The sequence below is a fragment of the Cebus imitator genome, unplaced genomic scaffold (genome assembly GCF_001604975.1).
Source record: "Cebus imitator isolate Cc_AM_T3 unplaced genomic scaffold, Cebus_imitator-1.0 Scaffold267, whole genome shotgun sequence".
NCBI classification, from domain to species: Eukaryota; Metazoa; Chordata; class Mammalia; order Primates; family Cebidae; genus Cebus; species Cebus imitator.
This window is the reverse complement of record NW_016107582.1, coordinates 2,630,348-2,655,916: the sequence shown is the minus strand read 5'-3', so window position 1 is coordinate 2,655,916 and position 25,569 is coordinate 2,630,348. Positions and strand designations below refer to the sequence as shown.

Here is a 25,569-nt window from a genome sequence, read left to right as displayed (position 1 = left end):
GGCTAGTAGATGAGGTTATGACTCTGCAATGTGCTTCCAGTCAGCAAATGACCCAGGGTAAATGTCTTTAGGACCTCCAAGCCCATGGCCCCAGGAGAGCTGAGTGTCTACCTATGAGATCCTAGGAACTTTCTAGAGGTAAATAGGAGAAAAATGGGGTACGCCAGGTGTTTATACTCTAGTGGTGGAAGGCAGGGGAGACACATCAGTTGTCCCCCTGTACACATTTCCAGGGCCAGCAAGGTGCATGTGCAAAGAAGCCCTTTTCATGGGACAGGAGGTTAGGTGAACACCGTACAGAGCAGGGCAGGGAAAAGTGGGCCTTGGCTCCTTGTTTTTTATTAAGCTGCCCCTCATTCATCAAAGCCTAACTCAACGTCCAACCTGAAGGTTTCTCTGCACACACCCCTCTTTTCCAAGCGGAAACCCATCATTCTCATGGTACTTTGTACATGTCACAGCCCTCATTTCAGTTTGCTGTCCACACATCTGCTTTCCCCAGCAGCAAGCAGTCTTTTCTGGGAAAGGGATCTTTCCTCTGCCATCTTTAGTATCCTTGGACAAGTATCCTAGGATCATGCCTTGCCCATCACAGGCCTCCACTGTCTTGCAGTGAAGCTCTCACTATCATCAGCTCTTCTAGAAAGTCAACGTTCCTTTCAAGCTAGTGCAAGTCACAAATTAACACGCTGCCAATAGTAAGCAAACCCGTGCTATGTACTGGGCTGTATTTGGTGAGAAATACAGATCCAGCTGGTACCCTTGTAGAGTTCATAGCCTAAAGTGAGAAAGACACTTTGGATTTGTGCTCTGATGGATGGTGGAGGCCTTCTGGGGAGGGTATGGAAGCTCAGAGAATAACAGTCACAGTTCCTCCACACAAGATGCCACCTAGCAACTAGAAGAAACAAGTCCTCTTCCATTCTACCAACTGTCTTACGGGAACAGTTAATTCACCTAAGAGAGGCAGGTTTAATTTTTATTCTTAAAAGCAACATTTTAAAGAAATTTCTATTTCTTAAAAATAATTTCATCTTAAAACTACTAAGAACATAGAATTTTATTTATTTCCAAATCTGTTTTTGAGGCATAACCTCTAATTTTTTTTTCTAATTTCTGTGAAGCATGATGCAAACCATTTATTACAGGGCCACACTGATATTAGTAAAAATTAAATTACTCCCTGAATGTCTAAGAGATAAACGAATGAAGAATCACTTTACTAAAAAGGAAGACCTCATATCCTAAGACCTGCCAGCATTTAACCCAACTACCTCCTAATGGGCATAAAATTTCTCTTCATTCAGAGTCAGTTTGTCAAAGCCCATATTTTGGGTATGTCTCTCTGCAAGGGGGTTGTGATATTATTCATTTGGGGAGTTTTGATCTGATTTACTGCATCTGGAAAATAGTAGGTGCTCAAAAAGTATGTGTTGAAAGATTATGACGACCTATATATAAAAAACAGAATCAGACAAAATAGTTCTTTCTTTTGAGGAACCTATACATTGCCCAATCATTTGTTTTATTATAAAGTGGAAGATTTTATATTTGGCTAACATGTATTCAGTAGTTGACCCTATTTTGTGAACATACAGCATCTCTTGACCCCTAGATTTCATATGTCTACGAATTGTCACTTAATCTGAGTTCTTAAGTTTCTATTTTTATTTTAGTCCTCAACTTTACATTGTAATCTGGTACCTGTAAATCTCATTTGAAACGTGGGTTAGCAGCAGAAGTGCTGGCACATGCTGAGAGTCCTTAACTAAAGGCTTAGAGTCCCATGACTAAAATGAGAAGATTTGGTTCATTTCAGCTCTAATCAAAAGAGAAACTTACCATGCCTAATTGAACACGCTAGCCTCCGAGTATAACAAATTCCCACCTTTTTTTTTTAAACAGAGAAAGCTTCATGAGTTGGGGGGGGGGATTATGTTATTAATTTAAAATAACAGTATTCAAGTTTGACTGATGAAGGCAATTTAAATTTTCATCTCTAGAGATGTCAAAAACACACAAAAAGAAGCATCCACAATTTGCCTTCTGCTGCCATTTAACACCTTCTACATATGTAGTGTGGCAAAATCTGCCTCTCTTTGCCAAGTCCAATCTTTCTGCTTTTACTGCTGACACTTTAGATGATGAAAATAAGATGCAAAGAAGTTTGAAATGCTGGATGTATTCTAATTAGAAGGATTCCTTGGTCCTGTTTTCAGGAAGACTGTGGCTTTACACACACAGCTGGTTTGGTCTTTCTATCAGACCTGATGCTGGTTACTAGCTTGTTAGTCTGGTTATGCACACAGACTAGGCTGCTGTCTTCCTAAGATCCAGCCCCAGGGAGATGCTTATAAGAATACATCTCTGAAGCAGTAATGTGGCTAGTACTGGTTCAATACCTTTTTTTTTTTTTTTTTTTTTTTTTTTTTTTTTTTTTTTTTTTGATAAGGCCCAGCCTTACAGAGAACATCTATTCAAGTACCCAGAAAAGTCCTCTGGTTATGAAAGTTTGAACTGCATGAGCTAAACTAAAACTTGGAATGAATGAAAGATAACACGGTATCAGAAATGGTGTCTGTGCACAATAGGAGCTCCCTGCTTTGGTAGCTGCAAGGTAGAAAGCCAACTTGCAGTGTGCTTCTCAGACTTTCTGTAGGGATAGCAATGATCTTGAGGTATGAAGGGCACATGTTGCTGTAGAAATCACATATTCTGTGTAGGAGACTGACACTGTCATTTAATTTAGAGAGGTCAAATACCTCTATCATAACTGCACCCTGTATTTAACCGAACTTTGGTAAAACTCAGGTTTCTAAAACAAGTAGATTAGAAGGTAGTTATACTACAAAGTCTTATGTGCTTTGTAATGAAGTCAATTTGAATCTCTCTTCAAAGGACTTATTTAAATTTACTGTTTGAGGCCCCAAGTGGTGGCTCACGCCTGTAATCCTAGCACTTTGGGAGGGTGAGTTGGGCGGATCACTTGAGATCAAGAATTCAAGACCAGCCTGGTCAACATGGTGAAACCCCACCTCTACTAAAAATGCAAAAATTAGCTGGGTGCAGTGGTGCCTGCCTGTAATCCCAGCTACCTGGAAGGCTGAGGCAGGAGAATCGCTGGAACCCAGGAGGCAGTGAGCCGAGATTGCGCNAAAAAAAAAAAAAAAAAAAAAAAACCTGTTGAGATTCTCTCATTCATCGTTACTGGGAGCGTAAATTGGTGCAATTCTTTTGGAGGATAATTTGACAAATATCTTTCAATTTTGAAATGTGGATGCTTTTTGATTTGGCATTTCAATTTTCAGAAATTTATTTTATATATTTATGCCTTCTACTCAGTAGAATGTGCTCGATGGGCAAAGAGGATACTCATGTAGTATTGTTGTAATAACTAAATAAATAAACAAGAAATGAAAATGTCCTAAATGTTCATCAACAGGGGGCTGATTGAACCAACCATGCAGTGAAATACTAAGTAGTTGTTAAAATGAATGAGTCTTAACTGTGCTGACGTGGAAAGATCTCCAAGATACAATTAGTAACAAAAGCCAGGTTAGAAAAGAAACTGATAAAACTGGGTATCTCTAGGGAATAAATGGATCTGGGGTAGGAAGGAGACTCACTTTTACTGTCTTTCCTAATGTAGTGTTTGCTTTTTACTTCTGTGTGCATGTAATGTTTTTATAACAAAAAATAGTTATAATTATTTTGTGATTTAAGATTTCTACTGTGGTAAATATTTGGATTTGTAACTCAAAGGGAATATCTATTTTTTCATCATTTTAAAGGCTTATTTCACGAATGTAATAGCACATTAGGAACTATCTAATGTACTATTTGCTATATTTAACCATTTTAATAAAGACTTTGGCTATGAACTAGATCAAATAATATACAAGCCTTTTATTTCAGATGCTGTGACCCAGGAATCTACCTACCATAGTCTTGGTGGCAGCTTACTCAAAATGCAAGGTCAAGTTTTTATAGGGTTTAAGTAGACTGCAGCCCAGTGTCTACCATTACATTTAATAGAAGGTACCAGGACAGAATCTTGAGCATGGCAAAAGAAGGGGCATCAAAGTGCCAGTAACTGAACACTCTTTAGATGGAGGCTTCCCTGGCTTCTCCAGAGAAAGGCACTTACTTCTTTCTGAGGCAGGCCATTCCATCTTTGGATATGTCTGTGGGAGAGGTCTTCCTATGCTGGGCTGAACTCTCTGTCTCTGAACTGAGGAAGGCTGATGTACTTCCCCAACCAGCTACACTTAAGATGGTCCCCAAAGCTCCCCTCTCCTGGAAAGACAGACCCTACTTTACCATGGCAAGCTGCCCATGGGACCAATTTCAAGCAAGAGGCTATAGTAACAGCTTCTAAAACATTTTCAAGTTGTTTCCTAACTACATGCTACATCCTTGTTCACTTCAGCAGAGCTTCCATGTCATTCATCAACAGCCAGACCCTCATATCCAGATGGTCCTGAACATTCCCGACCTGATTCAATCTCCCACTCCTGACATCAGTAAATCTCCTAGATCCTTCACCTTGTTTTTCTGAAAATTCTCTTTGTCTTCTTGCTCCTACTGAAACTTGACTATTTCCTGAAGGCTCCTTTTCTCCTGTAGCCCTTGAAAGCGGCAGCTGCCTGCTCCTCCAAACACCCTGCTCTCCATCCTGCCCTTCCTTATTGCTTCTAGACAATTTCTCCTCCCTCCTTGGGAGCACAAACCAGTAACTTCACCCTTTCTACCCAAGCTGACTTCCTGGTCTCCCTCCATTGGTTCCTGAAGATTGTAGAACCTAGCTCAATATTTTCCTCTCTGCCCTTACTCCTGTCCCCATCTGTGACGACTTTCTGTAGGTAAGCCCTGCGACACCTAGCTCCTTACCTTAGTGCCTTCACCTACTCACTCCCAGCTCCCTTTGTCCTCATCCACCCACTCCTGTGGTCAGTCCCTACACCTCATCACTAGCAATATCTGCACCACTTCCAAAACCCCGATTCAATATTAAGTTTTTGGGGAGTCAAAAAGCCCCCAATGTGAAGCATCTCGCTTTCTGTCCATCACTCTTTTTTCTCTACTGTAATGGTTCTTTGATCTTACTGGTCAATTCATTGATGTTCTCACCTTTTCACTGCCCTCCTTTGAACATGTTCTTCACTAGGCTCTGGAGACATCATTCTCTCCTGGTTTTCTTCCCACCTCAGTCTCCCTTGCTGGACCTCCCCTTTCTTGCCAGACTCTAGACTTTGGAGTCCCCAGGGCTCAATTCCTGGCCTTCTCTTCTCTATCAATTAGCTAGGTATTATAGTCCAGTTCTGTAGCTTTCAATAACACGTATATTTTAGGACTCCCAAATTTACGTCTACAGCTCTGCCTGACCTCTATCCCATGCTCCAGACTTTGATACCCACCACTTTCTCAACATCTCCATTTGGATGTCTCATAGGCATCTTAAATTTAAAATGAGTGCTCAAGCTTCCTCCTATAGCTTGCTCTATTCTCCGTCTTCCCCACCAACACACAGTTATGTGAGATTTCCCTGTTGTGGAGAGACTGCAAGTTGCCTATCCAATATCTATTCCCATTTCCTAATGACATAATACCTAAATTATTGGGGACAGCTATTCACCCAGTTTAAGAAACTACATTTCCAAATTGCCTTGAAACTAGATAGTCATGTGACTGAGTTTTCAGCAAATTTTACGGAGAGGCTCTTCAGGGAAAGCTCCTTAAAAAAAAAGACAAAATATCTAGAGAAAATCACTTTGACCCTTCCTCCTTCCAGGAATATAGATATGATGGCCGGAGCTCCAGTGCAACCATCTTGGACCATGAAGTGCCCTTGAGGTTACAAATCATTTACTAGGGTGGCAGAGCAGAAGGATGGAAGGAGCCTGGGGCTTGAATTATTGTGGAGCTGCCAGAGCTGCCATGTATTTTCTGCTACTGGAATTCTTACACTTCAGAGGAAAATAAACTTTCAACTTATTTAAGTCACTGTTACTTTGGATTTTCTGCTATATATAGCTGAAGCTATCTTGCCTGATGTATCAGTGTACATGACACAATCTCATCCATTCAAGCAAGGATCAAAATGTCCTGTGAAGGTCACAGAAAACAAGAAGGACTTATTTTAAAATAACATTATTTAGTGTATATATCCTGGGCAATGAAAAACACTGTTGAATGGTATTCCAAAACTCAATTTCTCTTTGAAAAGAATTAGACTATTTCACTGCAACTAAGAACATCAAATGATTGGCTAGACGATGTGACCTTAAGATGCTTTTGTTTCTTTGAAATAATAGGGGTTTTCAAAATAGCCACATGCCTAATTTGGGACCCCATGATTCATGTAAGACATTATTAGTTTTTCAGCTTGGTAAAGGGGCAGTTGATTGCCATGAAACAGTGGGCTTAACTTAATTATGGAAAAGGTCATTATAATTTTTTACCCTTGATATAAAAACTTTTCTACCTTTTTCTCCCTTAAACAAATGAACAAAGACTGCCTTTTTAAATAGTGGTGAAATTATTTTTCTGGAAATGTTTTTGGTTAAATGGCAGTGAGTTTAGGACCATACAATGTAGACAGCTTTCCCCATATATTGCTTCATTGCAAGATACTAATCGGGATATTTGTTTACCTATCTACCCACCTACATGTCTCTGTGAAACATTTATCTTTGAAGGGCAAAAATAACTAACTCTGTATACTGCCATTGGTGGAAAAGTCTTTTCTCCTTTTAGTCCATTTGTCCCATCACACAAACTTTCCTACTTTTGAAGTAGCATTCTATATTATTATTTAGAGTAATTTTAGGAAGGAAGCCAAATTCAATGTATTGAGAATTTCCAGAATGAGAATGATATGAAATTTGGGTGTCTTCAGATGAGAAACAAGCTACGTGTTATTGACTTTAAAAGTTGGAGATTGCTCTTCCGAAAATATGCAGTATCACTGTATGAGAAGATAAGGTGATTGCTGACCATGTAGGGGGAGCTGAAGCTGCCAAATGACATTTTCGTCCCCAGAAACATCTTGTTACAGAGGCAAAGTCCCTGGGAGGAGTAAAGTTCACTAATTTATCATGTCTAGCAAAATGTCTTGTTCAGAGAAGGTGCTCAGTTATTACTAAGTGAATCTGTTAGCACAGGTGGCAGGTAACACAGGTTGTCATCTTGGGACACATGAACATGGCAGTGGAGACATCATCACCTACCAGGCACAGTGCTGTGGGCTTTATGGATTCTGCCCGCCCTTATTTCCTAAGGCTAAGAAAGATGCCTTCCACTGGACTCTTACAGCACCTAGGGTCTACTCATCTCTCTGCCTGTCTCCCACAAAATGATGATGAGTTCTTTAGGGGAACTGTCTTTAATCTCCTTCACTCTGCCCCCAGTCCAGCACCTGGTACATACTGGGTGTTGATGAAGGAATGCATGAAGGAATGAATAAATAAATGGATAAAATTCAGATTGGCTTGGGGTGGGAGAGGAGGCTGGGTATGGCCCCAGGAGCTGCTCCACTGAGGTTCTAGGGAGCCTTGGTGCTGAGGGTGATGGGGGAGGGGAAAAAGGCTTGGAGGGCAAGGAGAAACTTTTCAAACATGACTTTGTCTTGCGTATGAGAGTAAGTATATGGTTTTATTAAAACAATCTTTTCATGGCAAAGTGTTCATGTAGGGGGAAATGCTTTCTTCAATAGCTCATTGTCATCTACACCATGAGGCCCTCATTCTTAGTCTATGGTCTCCATCAGGTCTTCATTCCCACTCCCTATGCTGTGGCCAATTCTATCTGTCCCTTTTCCACTCCCCATCTTGTACAATAAGCTGCAGTGGAGCCCAAAGGCAGGCCTTTGGCGGACTTTGAACTCATAGTCCTGAGTTCAGGATCACCACTTACCACCTCTGAGTCCCACAATAGATTACTTTGTTTCTCTGAGTCTTAGTTTCCTCAGCTAATAAAATAATTCTTTGAGCCTTGGTTTTCTCCTCTTCAATAAAATCTACTTTTTGTGATCATTATGAAGACAGGTGATATAGAATATTTATAAGCCCACAGCATTGAACCCAGCAAGTTGGAGGCACCCAGTGAATGTTGGTGTGCACTCATCCCTTCATCCCTTTCTTAGCCTAGAAGGTCACCCTCCTTTTCAGACTTACCTCCTATTTACTGATTCTTTAGAGCCCGGTTCAAAGATCACCTTCTCCACAAAATCTCTTCCCACACCCACCCAACTTCCATGGAAAGTAACCTTTCCTCCCCTGTAGTCTGTCATCTTCTGAACACTTGTGGTACTTACCACTTTCTTCCTGGTATCTCAGTGATTGCTGTGTGTTATTTTTTCCCTCAGTCTGTAAGTTCTATGATCAAATCACCCACCCTTTACTCTTGTTTCCCCAAAGTACCTAGCAGAATAATTTGTACACAACAGGTGCTTAAAAACAATAAACTGAATATGTGTAGCACAATTCTCTATATTTAGAAATCATCTCTCAATTCTTTTTTGGATACGGGGTGGCATATATAAAGCATCTTCCATTGGGTCCACTTAGGGAAAACAACAACCACCAGCCAGACTTCATTACAAGTAGCTGACCTCACAAAACATCCAGAGAATTTCCTGGAAACAGTTATAAATAAGGACTTGTCACAGGGGCAATCACAACAAATTCCTGCTCAAAAGCTAGTCACAATTCTAAAATTGTGCAAATGCTTAAATGGAAGAGATATTTCTCAAAGGCTAGCTAGTCCACTGTGACTGCCCCAAACACCTTTGTCTATATTATACTTCCTTAAACTGTACAACATGAAAGTGACATAAGTCACAGATATTAGTTTTGTTTTCCAGTGGGAGGGGAGAGGCTTTTTGAGAGTTTGAAGAGGCCAAGCCTGGCTTCTACCAGGTCTGAGGTTACCGAGCTGGCTTTGAGCCTTTTAGATGGAGTACCAGATTTAGGTTTAAGCCAGACGTGGCTTGTCATGGAGGCAGCTGTCAAAGGATGTGATTTTAGGTGGCTGGATGGAGAGCTGCTATTCCAGAATATTCTTTTTCTAGTACTTGAGAGGAATTGCTATATATTTAGAAGACTTTAAAATCTTTACAAGGTTCCTGTTCTTAGCCAGCATTTCCAGAAAGGTTCCACAGGAGGCTTCATATCAGAAAGTCTGGGAAACACTGCCTACTCCATCCCTCTTTACAATTTATTATATGCTGCAGTGCACAGCCGCATATTGAGAACTCTGAGAAGTCACATGATAAAGAGATCTATTTGGCCAGGCACAGTGGCTCACGCCTGTAATCCCAGCACTGAGGGAGGCTGAGGCGGGTAGATTATGAGGTCAAGAGTTTGAGACCAGCCTGACCAACATGGTGAAACCTCGTCTCTACTAAAAATGCAAAAATTAGCTGGGCATGGTGGCATATGCCTTTAATCCCAGCTACTCAGGAGGCTGAGGCAGGAGAATTGCCTGAACCTGGGAGGTGGAGGTTGCGGTGAGCCAAGATCATGCCACTGTGCTTCAGCCTGGGTGATAGAGTGAGACTTCGTCTCAAAAAAAAAAAAAAAAAAAGGAAAAGAGACCTATTTAACTTAGCTCAGAAACTCTCTTATTTATGGGATCAATCTTGCTTGTTTTTTTTCTTTTTTTTTTTCCTGGTTGCAAAATTCCTAGTGTCATCATACGAAACCGGTATTTCATAGAACACACCTTTAAAATGCTGCCTTTGGAATTATTACCTATCACTGTAATGGGGATAAATTTTCAACTAAGAATGGGACACAAAGGGATATGTGTGAAGGGATGGGAAAATCAAGAGAAGAATGAAGTATGTTAAGGGTGACCATGGAGGGCCACCAAACACAATTTGACAGTTTTGCTCAGGGCCAGCCATAGTTCTCATTTCAGACATGATTTTGACTGTGTTTTCCTGCTTCCAAAGCCTAGTTGTTATCAAGTGACATAATCAGATTGGAAGTGGAATTTTTCATCTTCATCTGATCTTGAATTGTCTGGTGTAGGGAGGAGAAAAAGGGAACACTTGGATAACATTTGCTCAGATGGATGTGAGAAGAGGAAGGAAAGAAGGGGATGGCAGGGAAACAGAAGGTACGTGGGAGGTAGGACATTAATGATAGACCGTAATGGACAGGATGGAGGAAAAAGAGAAAGTAACGGGCTTGACAGGTCAGGCAGATGCTAACAAACCCACCCCCGTAAGCCAAGAATAAAATAACAGCTGGGACAGGAGCCTTCCTTAAAGGTATAACCAGCTCTTTCTATTCCTTGGTAGCAGGTACTCATTCCTACATGTAGGGTTCTGCCGTTGGACCTCTTGCTGCCCCTGGGTCTACATTTCCCCAAGCTGTTGGTAGGGCCCATTCTGAGATCCTAGTAGTGGCCTGCTGTTTTAGAAAATATTACAGTTGTTAATTTAGAGCATGGGGCTAGCAATAGAGAAGGGCCTAGGTGTTGTGCAAAAGCTAGAGTAGAGAGGGGCTGGGAAGGGGCTTCCTCTCACCCAGGGTTGTAAGATGTTCCACTTCTTGCATGCAAAGCAACTAGGAGATCTTTGACAAGCTAAGGCAGCTTAGAAATATTAGAAGCTGAAAGCAAGATATGCAACACATTTGGGAGTTTCTCTCTCACGCTGAAGAATAAAATGAACTGATTCCTCTACTAGGGTACTTTTCGCTTTCTTGTCAGTATCCATGTAAAAGTCATGTAAAAACGTTAATGTTTTCATAACTTACAAATATTGTATATTATTCAAAAGGTCATAGCATGTATGGGATGAAATAGGGGATAAGGCAATAGGACAACTCCCTTAACAAGAATTCAAAATTTTCACATTCCTGTTCCATGGCGAACCTAAATCAGAAAAGAGATTCTTCCTGGGACAAGGCTGTGTTCTGGATGCCTGGAATTCATTGATAAATACATTTTAAATAAATCTCTACTCAGAGAAAATGGTTAAAATGATATGCCTATCCTCATGGTGTGGGAACCCTTATGTAGACAATGCTACTGGCTGGAATGGTGGACCCAGCTTCTCAAAGTAAGGCTTTTATCTGATACATTAGGGACTGCAGGGCCTGAGGGCATGAGCCTAGAGTTCTCTGCATCAGAATCAGGTGTCTAGCTGGTTCTGGGTACAGAAGTTATGTCAGATCTTTCATTCCTTTGCCTACATCAGAAAATCACCAGAACATATGTCCCCCTCTGAAATAAAGGGCATATTAGAAAAGTGTTGGATGAATGTTTCTATATGTTTTGTGAGCATGTGGGGGAAAAGTACTGGCGCAGTAGGTGTTTGTGTTTACATTACTGACACCATTTCTCTGAGTGTATTATATAATTATGATGGTTTGAATTGTTTGAATGGAATAACATGATTACCCATGGTATTGCACGTCTCCAATTCCAAATAAACACAATGGCAAAAACTAGACAAAAATGCAGAAAGAAGAGTAAGTCACACAATGTCACTGAAGTCATGCAGAGAGGGAAAAAAAAGAATAAAAAATGGGCAAGCAACAGACACCATAAATGAAAAAAAAAAAGCCAATGCATACAATTCTAAAATCATTCTTACCTTCTTCAGTCATTGTGTCATAATATTTTAGTTTTCCATATGATCCAAGTTCTACAACATCACAGTAAAAGACACAAAGATAAGGAACGAGCTATAATGCAAGAACTTTGCTTTTACACATTTTTAATTAATCAGATTCAGAGTTATACTGTCAAATTTTGCAATCGTAACTATATGGAGATGTGCAAACATGGGCCATGTGGCAGACAGCTTTCACGGCCCATTTTCTGAAATCACTTTAAATATATTATTCTCCTGGGGATAGAGTGTGCCCTGCATTACAGAATAGGGCACCGTTATCTTAACATCCGATGAAACAGAGTACTTGGCAAAGATAACTTCACCCCACGTCTATTGTAACCCTGTAATTTTTATAGAGGTGATACTCCAAGAGAAAGGGACTGAACAAGGACAACGTCTAGGCTCATGGGAGCTTGCAGACACTGCGATTCCTTGGCAGGGAACAGGAGTTCAAGATCATTTCACAGCTTTTCTCCAACAGAACCATTTCCTAGAGAAAAAGGAAGGCCACCTAGGAAAACCTAACATGAAAAACCACGGTCTAAACTTCCCCTTCTCTTCTTATCTTGTGTTTGAGACAGACAATGCGGAGTGCTCTGGGAGGAAAGGAGGCATGTTCCCAGGGAAGACCACCAGTTCTGATAGGTGACAGGGCAGCCACAGCTCCGGGACCATGGCTTTGGCGGCTGGCAAGGCAAGAACCAGCAGCTCCTCCTCTGTGTACAGATCATCAATGAACCCCCCTGTAATGGAAACCCCTGGCAGAATGTGATCTGTTTTGAGTGAGCTGGTGGGAGTGGCAGCTGTAGTGAGGGAGAGAAGAGGTGGGGGTGCACCATTTCTTTTTTCTTACTTCAGTTTTAAAATAGCAACTTTTATCTTTGTTTGTCTGAAAATTCAAGATTATTTTAAGCAATTTTGTGAGCAGGTTAAAAATATTCTTTTCTGGTCATAACATCACTCTCCCAATAAACGTCAAGACATTAATTAGACTCAAGAGATATTCCTGTGATTCTGCAGAATGTTCCCATGGCCCATTAACTGGGCCGGCTGCTGGGAATCCTCATACGAATCAACTTAAAATTGATGGGTTTTGTGTGTAAGATGAAGCATCTAGCTTAAAATGCAATAATAAATATTCTTATATTTCACATTTAAATGATACATCATTTACACATTTTTCATGTGCCTAGATTTTTATCTAAAACTGTTTTAATACACCAGTACAAAATTATATCTTGAGGAGAAAAATCACCACGTTTATGTTTCCACAAAGAGCTGTCTATTCTGGCTTTTGATGGACACATTACAAAAGATGCAGGTGCTTCAACAAGAAATTGAATTTTGTGTAAATAAAAGGAAATTTTTTTCATGACCTTTGGGGACTGCCATCAGTGAAATATATATATATATATATATATATATATATATATATATACACACACACACATATGTATATATATATATATACACACACACACATATGTATATATATATATATACACACACACACACACATACATATATATGCATATATATATGTATATTCTGGTATTTTAAGAACAGTATTATATATTTGACATTGCACAAGTTTGGAATTCTTAAATGACCTAAATACTTTCATAAATATAAAACATATAAATATGAAACATATGTTCCTAGTGGCTTCACACATAATATATGTGTTTGCATGTGTGAGTAATCTTGCAGGAGACTGACAAATCATATCAGCCAACTAATTGTTTTCTGACCTTTCTTCCTTCCCTGGGGTAAGCAGTGGAATAAGCAGCTGGCATTCTCTACCATTTGCTCAGCAAACAGAATGTGGGTGGCTCTGTGTTTGCAAAGTTGGGTGTAAACTATATTCTACACAGTGACTGTACACCATTGCATTTTTATAGATCCATTTTTGTAGATGCAAACCTCTCTGTATGCACACACCTGTTTTTATGTGTCAATCCCAACTGTCAAACATCTGCTTGTGGCAGATGATATTATTCCTCACCTCATCTCCTGCAGAATCAGGTATAAATACATTCACACTGTTTAATTATCGCTTTGTTTTTACATAGTTGGAATTGGAACTGTACATATTGGACAAAGCTCATACATTTTTGCCAATGTGGCAATGTCTAGATCACTTCTTAGCTGCTTCCTTGCATGATGAGTGGGACAGAGGGACAAGAACTAGGCAGAACATAATGAAAATGAGGCTAATGATGGTGGAATAGAATAAAGAAGAGTTGTGAAAACCTGAGTGACAGCAGGTAATGTGGCAACTCAAGGCACAGAGAGGCAGCAGAGGAAGGGAATGGTATCTGCCCACACAAAGGGAACCATGTTTGCAGCTTACTGAAGAAAAGTTAGAAAAGAATGGAGATGGAAACCAGCCTGCTAGAATACAGTCTTTAACACTAACAGCAACAGGATGGTGAGATGGTGAACTCAGCAGCAGCATCCTAAGGAGGGTGGGGCGGCAACTCCAGGAGCCATCCTAAGGAGGGTGGGGCAGCAACTCCAGAGCCAACTCTTCCCTGAAGCAGGGACTCCGGAGGCACAGGAAGAGGAATGACATGCAACCAGACATGCAACCAGGAATGACATGCATGCATAAACCAGAGCCCATCATGCACCTGGCTGGGGTCCTACAGGCCATGATGCCTCCTGGAAAGTGGCCTCGGCAACTGTCTATTGATAGCCTGTGGGCAGACCTGGTCTCGCTGAGAAGGCTTGGGAGGCATAAATGAAAACTCACTTGCATAGGAACATGACTTGCAACCAGCACACTCCCAATAATGAATAACCAAGGCACCTTAAACATAACTGGATTAGGATTCAAACTGGGGCTAATCCAAGGTTAGTTTTGGGGCTAACAGGAGAGAAGAAGTAAGGGAGTTCAACAGCCTATTATTTAACATCATCTAGCACTGTTCATTGTGTCAGTGACGCAAGAAGCAGCCAGAACTGGAAGAGCCATACATCACCTGTGAATGTCATTCTGGGTACCACCTGGAGCCTTTTCTCTCTAACATGTCTCTAAGAAGCCCATACAGATGGAGAAGAAATTCCAGAACCCTGTGGTCAGTGTTTCAGGTGAGCCTGTAATCCCATGGTGAATGCTGCCCGTCACAGAATCACACTCGCCTTCATGCCACTGTGGTGGAGCCCATGTCACTGAGCTGTGATGATCCCATGACTAATTTTCTCCTTTATGTATATTACTACCAGTCTAGCTCTGTATCATACCAGCCAAAAGAGTGATTTTTTTTGTTTTGTTTTAAATTTCACTTGGGGGAGGAATGAAAGTTGCCCATGAGATGTAACAATTCCCAATTATCTCACAGGGACAGATCTCAATTATAGAAAATATGGTGGAAGTTCTGAAAGGTAGGTTACGATCACAGAGGGAGGTGCCAATATAATTATATAGGAATTATCACCCTCGAACAGTGAACAATAATGTGCGATCATTACTGTGGATCATGCAGATGGTTCATAATGAAATGCCCAAGCGAGTCCCCAGATTCTGCAACTTCTTATAAATTCGCCAGCTAATTTTCAGCCTTGCTTCTTTGTGGTGTTGCTTAGCAATATCAGTGGTTACTGATTTCTGTCCTGTGAGGAGCTGACTCAGGCCATATTTCACCTTATTTTACATGCTCTGGATGATCAAGCAAGAAAAATGGGACCTAGATGTGCTGTTCTGCTGCTTTCCTTTTGATGTAAGCTAGGGAAGGGGAGAGTGCAGGATAGAATAGTCAGGTTTCCGAAAAGGATTTTCAAAGAAAAACGATAAGCAACCTAGACAAGAGAATCAACCCCAAACAATCTGCCTTTTATGAATATCTTTCTATTGTATAATTAAAAATCTCAATAATAATCTTAAGATAATTTTAAACATGACACGTTCTTAGAATATATATATATTTTTTCCTTTTTCACAAAGTCCAGGAAATAAGAGATGATATAGCATGAGGGCTGCATGTATAGTTTGGAGCCTTACAGACCTTGACTTGACAACCGGGTCTGCCACTTGCTAGCCATGAGACTTGGGCAAATTACCTAATTTCTTTGAGATTCAGTTCTCACACTTACATAAATGAGAACAATACTAGTTGTCTTCTAAAACTGTGGTGAGAATTACAGGCACTTAACCTGTAACTGGCAGATAATATTCACTAAATATATGGTAAGTATTATTATGACTTTAATGCATCAGTTGGTTATCCTTCAAATTAATCAGGAAGCTCCCATACGCAGTACTCTTCTGATCTTCACAAATCAGAGTAAACTTGGTATCAAGAGACCTTATCGCTACAGTGCAGAACAAGGAGATCTTGTAGCACAGTGGAAATTTTGGAGTCAATAGATATGGGTTCTAATCCAGACTTTGCTTCTTATTAGCAGTGTGACTTTGTAGTAAGATAGCCTTTCAAAATCTTAGTTTCCTCATCTGTAAATGGGCTAATTCTAGTACCTCCCTCAATATGTTGTCGTAAGGAGCTTCATGCTGTGCGTGGAACATTGGAAGTGCTCATATATATAGGACGCATATTCTATTACTGGGCCAAAGCTAGCAAGTGATGAGTTGCCCAGACTAAGATAATATGCCACAAGTGACCATCCAGGATTTGAACCTTGTTTCTAACATCCTTTTCACAAGTTTATACTGGAGAAGAAACAGGTAAAAAGAGAATGACAAAAATCATGACCAGTGATGTCATGCTAAAGGAGGTCTATGAATGTCATTTATATCCTTTTGTATAATCTAACATCAGGCACATTGAGATCTGATGTCAGCAACATTCGTATTATTTAAAGAATGTGCAACTCAGAGAAAGAGATAACATAACAATCATTAGGTTTTGGTTTTTGAAAGGAAAACTCAAAAGGGACTTTAGCTATTTAGGAAAGTGGTATTGTCCAGTGGTTAAAAGAGTGGGTTCTGGGGTTCAAGAATCTTGGCCTTGAACCCAGCTCTATCAGTTTCTGTTGTGTGGTCTTGGGTAAATCATTTAGTTACTATAAACTTCAATGTTCTTATCTGCGATATAGTTATGATAAAAGTTCCTATCTTATAGGGTTGATGCGGAAAATAAATAAGTTATTCTGTAGAAAATGCTTAGCTCAGTCTCTGGCAGGCATCTGGTAAATATTCAATAAATATTAGTTATTCCTGTTGTCACTATTATTGCCTCCACATGCATTAATTCAGAGTTTGAGCTGAATATTCAATATTTTCTCTAGTCCCTTTTTCAGGTGTAGTTTGATGGGGGAAAATAGTATTGTTAAAGAAAGTGAAAAAATACGATTTGAATAATAAGGAACATAGAATGTCTGAAACCATCCATCCAACATTTGGAGTTTCTTATTTCAGAAAATATGTTTGAGCTCTTCTAATAGCAAATTTCTAAAATATGTTCTTAATTTTTTGGGGGGGGGTGTGTAGGGGGTTAGGAACCAAAATTTTCATTAATTACATCTAACATATGGGTACATTTTTACATGTCTATAAATGGAAAAACCATATTTACAAAATCAAGCAAAAGGTACTTTCTCACCAAATCTTATCAATTTTGGGCTGGGGGTTAGAAAAACATTTATTACCCAGTCTTAGAAGTGGCAAAGTATTCCATTCTCTTCCTATGCTTTGCTTTTTTTTTTTTTTTTTTTTTTTTTTTTTTTAAGGATTTATGAGATGATGTATACAGATAGGCCCGTCAGTTTCTTTCACAGAAACAGGAGCTTGGTTATATTACATGTGACTAAGATCCACGGGGCGAGGGGAGGGAGGAGGCACCAGGGTGATACTGATGCTTCTGTAAGCCACACTCACAATCCAACCAGTCACAAAGTCCAATCAATTCTACCCCTAAATATCCTCAATTTTGTCTTTTCTGCTTCATTTCCACTGCCCTGGCCTTAGTCTGAGGCTTTGCCTAGACTACTGCAATGGTCTTATTTGCATGCTTCTTTCCTAATCTTTCTTACCACCTGTCTACCCCCAGCACCTTTCACCTACCTTTCTCATCGTTATTAAGGTAATTGTTTCTAAACACGAAGTGAAGCTACAACACCTCTCAATTCTGCACATACTGTGCTTTTGTGTTGAGATTTTACTATGTCTCCTAATTTACTTAATCTTTCAGAACAGCACTGAGGCTCCCTCCTCCATGCAGCATTACTCAATGTCCCCTCCCTAGCATTAAGTCACTTTCCTCCTGTGTGTCTGTTCCAAGTATACACTTTTGTTGTGCTCATCACACGTACCTTAACCTACTTGTTTTTTTGCCCTTTAGGGCAAAGAGTCATTGTACTCATTTTGTTAATTTTAGCACCCAGCAGAGTAAATCAGCACTCTGTATGTGTTCAACAAATGCTGCTAAGTTGAATTAAATATCTATTTAAAGTGCTCTGTTAACCTTCCTCACCCTTGTTGCCTTTGCTACTGATGCCTATGATTCTTCCCATTTTAGTGTTCTAATTCCACAGCTTCAACTATTCTTGTTTACAGTGTCTCTGTGGGGAGGAATCCTGTGAAGTAAAAATATATGGTGGTCTTGACTCTTGGAATCCCCTTCATTGCTTCTGTAAAGTAGGAGGACTTACATCATGCAACAGAGCCATCAAGAGAGTCTTCAGCACACAAAAGATAAAATGGCAGCACTGTCTTTAAAAAATGGAAGTGGAAAATACTGGTTCACAGAATGGATGCTGCATGCTGGCTAGAGAACAACTTGGATATACTCCTGATTCCATCTTGTGGCCTGGCTGGATTCAGCAGTTTTTGCTAGGCAGAGAGAATCAGTGCTAATTTATATCCAGCTACTGGGTCAGCACAGCTGAGTTTCTACCCTCTGGTGCATATAAGCATCCAACAATATTAGAAAAGTATCCAAGGAGAGGAGAGGCAAACCAGAGAAATGAGAAAAAAACTAAACTCCAGCCATCTAAGAAGGGAAAAAGGCAAGAGACAAGAGAGAAATATGAGTGGGCAAGAGAATTCGAGAACGCAATGAAATTAAGAGAAAAAAGACTGGAAGACATAAAATTAATGCCACTGATGCGAAAGTAATTCAAGGTAAAATTGATTCTTACAATGATACATCCTACACTACAGTATTGTGTGGCATGTCATTTTCCTGAATACTTGGATCTTTACCACAATAGAAACAATCACCCTAAATTATGAATAATTCACAGGAATGAATTTAAAGTGGAATGTTCATACATTCTTTTAAAGTTCATCTTTTGCAAGTATAAATCTATGTACCATTACTCCTATTAAATATTAGACTGTATAAGTGGGATAACATAAGTCAGTTGAAAATATTGCATGCAAAGAAAGGGTGAAAGATTAAGATATCTTTCCCAAATAGTTATACACCTTCGATTAAATAGCAAATGGCTGCCAGTAAACCAGAGGTTTGGTTATGCAAGAGGAAGGAGGGCATGCCGTTATCTTCTGACCCTCAAGTGACCCCCAAAGAGTGGCCTAAGACTGTTTCAGCGGAATTAAAAAATTAATAGAGTAAATGCTTTTGTAGATTTTTATCAATATATTGGAAAGATAAATTTTTTAGTCTGTTGAATATCTATGGATCCCAGGTGGAAGCTTTTTCAAGTCTGCTCAACAGCTATGAACCCCAGATGAAATCTGGCCCTTTTGGAAGAAAATGAGTTAAGTATTATGCCACATGATTTCCTTGTCATTGTACAAAGGACAGGAGAACTCTAAATACAGCGACTATAGTTATATAGCTTTGGGATAACTTTTGCCCAATGAGAAGCTGATGAATAGAAAATCGGCTCCCATGTTATCTTATAGACAGACACCAGGACCTGAAGATGTGGCACATGGTAAATAGGCTTCTTTTTGAGGAAAGAAAATACAGAAAAGATAATTCAAGGACTTAAGACTGAACCACTGAAAGCTGTCTAAAATTTGGATGGCTGCAAGAAAAAATGAACAACTGACAGCAACTTATCTGGCAAATACCTATGGAGAACTAATGATGTGGTGGACACTGTTCTATGTGCCCTACAGATAGGACTCCAATGAATACACTTAACAGCCCATGACAGATACCATCGTCTTCCCTATTTCACAAAAGAGGAAGCTGAGTTACAGAGAAGTTAAATAACTTGCCCAAGGGCACACAGCTAGTAAGAGGCAGAACTGGGGTTCAAACCAAGGTGGCTGGCTCCTCATTGTGTCTGCTCAACAACTAGCTGTGCCCCTCCTCCCAAGAATCCGATGGGAAGAGGTCACCATACACACCGCAAGCAGGCTAGAGAGGGTTTTTCTAAATGGGCATGTTGTGTGATGTCACCTTTGGGTTCCTGGAATCAGCTCTTCAGGGTCTGATCCTCAATGGCATTGACAAGATGGAGTATAGCTATCAGGTCAAGAAAAGGGCTGTAACCTGTTGCAGAAAGGAAACCTTACATGACGTATTGCATCACTTATGGAAATGTGCTGCATGAAAAAAATATGAAAAACTGGATAAGTGGTTTTTTTTTTTTTTTTTTTTTTTTTAAGTGATGACAGAGGAGAATTTTCATCATAAACAGTTTTCTAAAATGAGATTGGTTTACTATGGAGTTTAATGCCTGCCAATATTGGCTGTTCTGGCCTCAGGGCCTTAGACTAAAAAGCAAAGCTACATTCACTATTGGTTTTTTGGGCTTAAGTGCTGCCACCTAGAAGGTCAAACAGAAGCAGTCACACAGGTTACTGCAACTGTATTTCTAAAGGGCAGGTTCAAAAACAGCATTTAAACTGGTGTTCAGGGAGTCAACTAGTCCAAGGCAAGCACTGGCTAATGCTCCCCCAGAGTACTGTCTATAGTGGGGGCGTGTAAAGGAGAACATTCCCAACAGGGTTACCACTCATGTCAGCTTGCAGTGGCAAGATGTTTTGTGAATGAATGAATATATGAACAGACACACAGACACAGACACAGACACACACACACACACACACACACACACACACACACACACAAAACTAGTCTGATATAGACCTGCAAACTATGTAAGCAACAATGCTGGTTGACTGTTTGCAAACGTGTGTGTGCATGTGTGTATAACATAGCCTCATTTGAGCCCTGGGACAGCCTGTGAAGGACAGTTTGCTGTGGGTGAGAAATTTCTCTTTAATGGCTGAGGTAAAGAAGCAAGATTTGGTGGATCTGATATTGTGAGGTCAGGAGAGAAATGGGCCCTGACAGTCAGCTGAGGATTGAGTTTACAATATGATCAGCATGTACACGTGAGTGTTGTATCCAGTGTAAATCCCAGATGGACGAGCCAACTAGGAAGAGTGTTCCCTAGTGTCAGAGAAAGGATCTCATCACCGAATGCAAGTCATTCAACCTCATCCTGTGAAGTGAGGCCCTGCTACTTATTACACACTGAGAGGTGTCTTTAGTGTAAATGCCTTTCATTTGGGAAAAAACACCTCTGGATGCTCTCACATCACAGATGATGTTTGTATAACAATATACATTTTGAAGGGTCAGTCTTTGGTAAATGAAAGTGCTTTTTCACCTTCAGTGACTGCCCTCATCCTTTGGTCCCCCATGTAATCGCATCTGTGACAGCTGCTTTTTATCTCTGGGAACTTAAGTCCTCCCTTCTGAAGGATTTCCCTTTTTAGCATAAGTACCAGAAGACAAAGATGAAGCTCTAATTTTATGGATACTTTTTCCTTCTTCATGATATGTCTGAGCTCAAATGCCATCAAAATCAATTTTTTGGCCACATACCTTGTGGCTTTAACTTCAAAGCCAACCTTTGTATTGGAGAAAGAAAGAGAGAGGGAACTTTTCTCATACTCAAAAGCATTTATTCCAGTAAGACCATTCACATTCCCTTATGGCTCAAATAATATTAATTTATAATGTGTACAACACAGAGATTTAGTTTCAACAATCTTTCACATTCAAATATGAGAATAATGCTTTACTATTCCCTAAAGAGAGGAGCTATTTAACTCAACCTGTATTTGCTCTATGAGAGGCACTAATGACCTGTCCTCTATCAAGGGATCGATGCTGCGGTCATCTTAGTAAGTCATGGCCAGTGGATTGGATTTTATTTTTCTCCAGTGAAGATTTTCACTCTTTTGCCTATCCACTTACCAGGCAGGGGCTGCACACAAACGTCTTTCTAATTTAAAATGATCTACAATTTAAGATAGAAAGGTTACAAAACTGCCTTTGAGCACTTCCCCGCTTTTTGGATAAAAGAGGCATGAAATGACTTTCTTTTGTGACCAAACAAAATTTTATGAAAGCTCATTTTGAAGCTTTTTTTTTTTTTTTTTTTTAAATAGAAGCGAAGAGAAATAAGCTCTGGTATTTGGTGAGACAGAAAGCAGATCCAGCAAGCAAATGACAGTTTAATCTTAGTGTCAGCTTCAAGTTAACATTAACATTTCCTAGTCTGTGTTGAAGACTTGGAAAGCCTTTTCAAAACGGAGAGATGTGTGAGCATGTGTGGCCCTAGATAAGAGTCCAGTGTGAGTGAAGTGTGCAGGCTCGGAAATCAGACTTAGGAGCTCGGTGACTATGAGCAAGCCATGCCACCCCTTGAAACTGCAGTTTTCTCAGAGCTAAAACGCACATATGACTTCCCATAGCCACTGCTGAGAGACTTACGTGACATGACTTTGGGGCGTGTGGCACCGAGTGGGTACTACAGAAGTTCCACTTGCTTGTTTTCCTTCTCCCCCATCTCAGAGGCCTGTAGTTTCATGCACTGAAATCTCTCTCTCTCTCACACACAGGCATAGACACTCACACATTCCTAGCACCCCTCCACAGGAGACACTGCTAGAGCCTCAGTCCAGTGGGCACGAAGCCACATGCCTGCTCATCTCAAAGGAGCCATGTTTTGGCTGGGACAACAATACATAGTTTTGGCTTTCCCTGAGCCAGATGGTTCCTCTGCTCACACAGGCGCCTCACCTCCTTTAAGAACTTTCTTTCAAAACTCGCGTTCTCCAGGAACACTCCGTGACGGCCCTTCCTCAGGGTTCACACAATGATCTGGATTTCCCGAGGGTCTGGCAAGCCGTGCTCGCCTGCAGCCAGTGCTCTGGCCAGCGCCATGCCTGCTGTACATGCACCAGAGCGCTTGCCATGCCAGGAGGCCACTCCATGAATGTGCACTCTCATAGCTTCAGGAATGAGGCCCATGCCCCTTCAACCTGGCGATTCAAATCCTCCAGGAAGCCCCCTCCTGCCCTGCTTAGTGCCTCATCAAGAGCAGCTAGTGGATCTGCCCAGGGCAGTGATGCTTACACCCTATGGCAGTACGTCCCTCCAGGACCAACTCAGAGGAGACCCCAGTGGCCTCTGACCCAGCCTCTTCACCTTCCTCCTAGGTACTTTAGCCAGAGCATCTAAACACGGCTGCCCGATGATACCTCTTGATCTCTGGTGGGAAAATCTTTTTTGTCCTTCTTTGTCAAAAGTGTTGGACACTAGGACTGGGACTGAGTTGCACTTAGAGTTTAATTTCGAGAGAATGGACATCTTTATAATATATTAGCACTTATTTAGATCTTTTATGTTCTTCAGAAATGATGATGGTGATGATTTTTGCCATGAAGTTCTTAAATATTTCTTTTGGGTTAATCCTTGGCATTTGATGGTTTTGTCGCACTTGTGAGTGGGGTCTTTATTGCTTTCATGCTTGTTATTGCTGGCCTATAGCAAGACGACTGAATTAAGCACACTGGTACAGATTCTGATACCAGCAAACTTTCAGTAGTTCTAACAACTTAAATGCACCATTTACTTTTCCCTGTGAGAATGCCTTGAACGAAAGGCTCTGTTACTAAATATTTGAAAACCCATTAGGGTACAGAGAAGATGGTGAAAAGTTAGATATTTGGTACTCATGTGTGAGGCGTTTACAATTCAGGTGTTCTGAAAGACAGTTTTGCTGCCTTGCCTCCTCTCTGACGGCCATCATCAGAAAGGTGGAAGAAACGCTCCCAGGACGCTCCCCAACCAATCTCAATGAAAGAAGCATAAATGTTTTGGCTGGAAAGTAACAGCAACAGAGGGGCCAGCTCTGATGATGCGAAGCGAGCTTACCGTGGAGAAAACTTGCTGTCTTTCTAATGGCAAATAAGGCAGGCATCCTACTATGAGTATGAGGTCATTTTCAACCATCTTATTACAGGATTCAAAAGGTTTTTGTCAGGAAAAGTGGCCTCAAGGGAATTATATAACAGGCATGAAGGGATCCGCTGTTCTAAACTGGCTCAAGTCCTGTAGGTAAATAATCCTTCAGTTCAGCAGTCCCCAACATTTTTGGCACCAGGGACGGGTTTTCATGGAAGACATTTTTTCCACGGATGGGCATGAGGTGAGTGGGAGGGATGGTTTGGCATAAAACTGTTCCATTTCAGATGATCAGGCATTAGATTCTCATAAGGAGCCGCAACCTAGATCCCTCACATGCACAGTTCACAACGGAGTTCGCGCTCCTATGAGAATCGAATGCCTCCTCTGAACTGACAGGAGGTGGGGCTCAGGTGGTCATGCTCGCCCACTGGCTGCTCACCTCCTGCTGTGTGGCCCGGTTCCTAATGGGCCATGAACTGGTACCAGCCCATGGCCTGGGGGTTGGGGACCCCTGCTTTAGTTCAGTTACAGGTGCATTAAGTATTTTTCTACTTTTGTGTTTCTTAAGGCATCTAGTGAATGAATTTGTTAAATACTGGTATTTAATAACACAATCGTTGTTATAGTGAAAAAATGTAAATCAAAATTTGAATCTCCATGAGGAACGAGACATTACTAGAAATGTGGAAGAGTATGCAAGAGTCCACAGAAAATGAATAAGAAGCTTTGTTTTTTGCAATTTCCTTCTCAGACTCATCTTAACGCCACATTAAGTGGTGGTTGCGTGTTATTTTACAGGTGTTTGATTTTGTAAAAGGAACGAATGGCTAAAACAATAAACATCTAAGCATCTTGTTGCAATGGTATTCTCTGAACATACAGAACTAGGCCTGGGGAATGCAATAAAGGAAAGAACTAACAGTTTATCAAAGAGAAGAAAATGAAAGGAAACGAGAGAAGAAAATGAAAGGAAACGAGAGAAGAAAATGAAAGGAAACGAGAGAAGAAAATGAAAGGAAACGAGAGAAGAAAATGAAAGGAAACGAGAGAAGAACAAAGCATTTGGATGGAAGAGAGGAACAAGGAGACGCGAGAACTCATCCGGAGGGTGTGAGGCAGACCGCAAACATTTCCCATTGCAGCAGTGACTCCGGAACTAGAGATATATTCCATTATCCAGCAAATACTGACCAAGCACCTATGTAATAACATCAGTGCTGTGCTGGTATTATACAATGGTGGCCAAACCAGATGGGATCACTATTCACAGCCACAAGATAACCATCAATTAAATAGGACTCTGTTGGACACAACAACAGAGCCCTTTGATGGGGCATGGATTAAGAAAATCTAAATGGCTAGAGGCATGAAGTTTCCCAGCAGAAAAATTATAAAGGCAAGTACTCATTCAATTCATTTAGCAAACATGTATTGGGGCCCACTTGTGCCAGGCACTGGGGATAGAGCCGAGCCTGCCCTGAGTCCTGTTCTGTTGTAGGTATAAGGGTAGAGACAGGCAGCACACAACAAATAAACACATTTGTGGGAACAAGTGTAAGGGAGAAATACAGAGCAGGGCAAGGGAGAGTGAGAACTCAGATTCACTTTCATCGTTTTGCTTCTGATATTTTCAAAAGGTTGATGGAGTAAGGCCTCTGATCAGGTGACATGTGAAGGCTGACTTGAAGGAAGGGAGACCAGGAGCCAACTGGGTATCTAGGAAAAGGGGGAACATGTGTAAGGGCCCTGAGGTGGAGTGTGCTTGGAATTTGGAAGGCGCTAGCTAGGCAGCTGGAG

The 25,569-nt window shown here is 40.8% G+C and overlaps 1 protein-coding gene across 3 annotated transcripts in view; it reads right to left on the bottom strand.

Moving 5' to 3' along the window:
• The window catches only part of SLC24A2 (solute carrier family 24 member 2), a 277,206-nt gene that overhangs the window by 81,382 nt on the left and 170,255 nt on the right, over positions 1 to 25,569 (bottom strand). For 2 of the 3 annotated variants that reach the window (XM_017500645.2, XM_037728523.1), the window contains exon 5: positions 11,609 to 11,659. The exons of the other annotated variant lie outside the window; for it this stretch is intronic. In XM_017500645.2, coding sequence (XP_017356134.1) covers positions 11,609 to 11,659 — 51 coding nt within the window. The remainder of the gene's footprint in view (positions 1 to 11,608; positions 11,660 to 25,569) is intronic. 3 annotated transcript variants of the gene reach the window in all.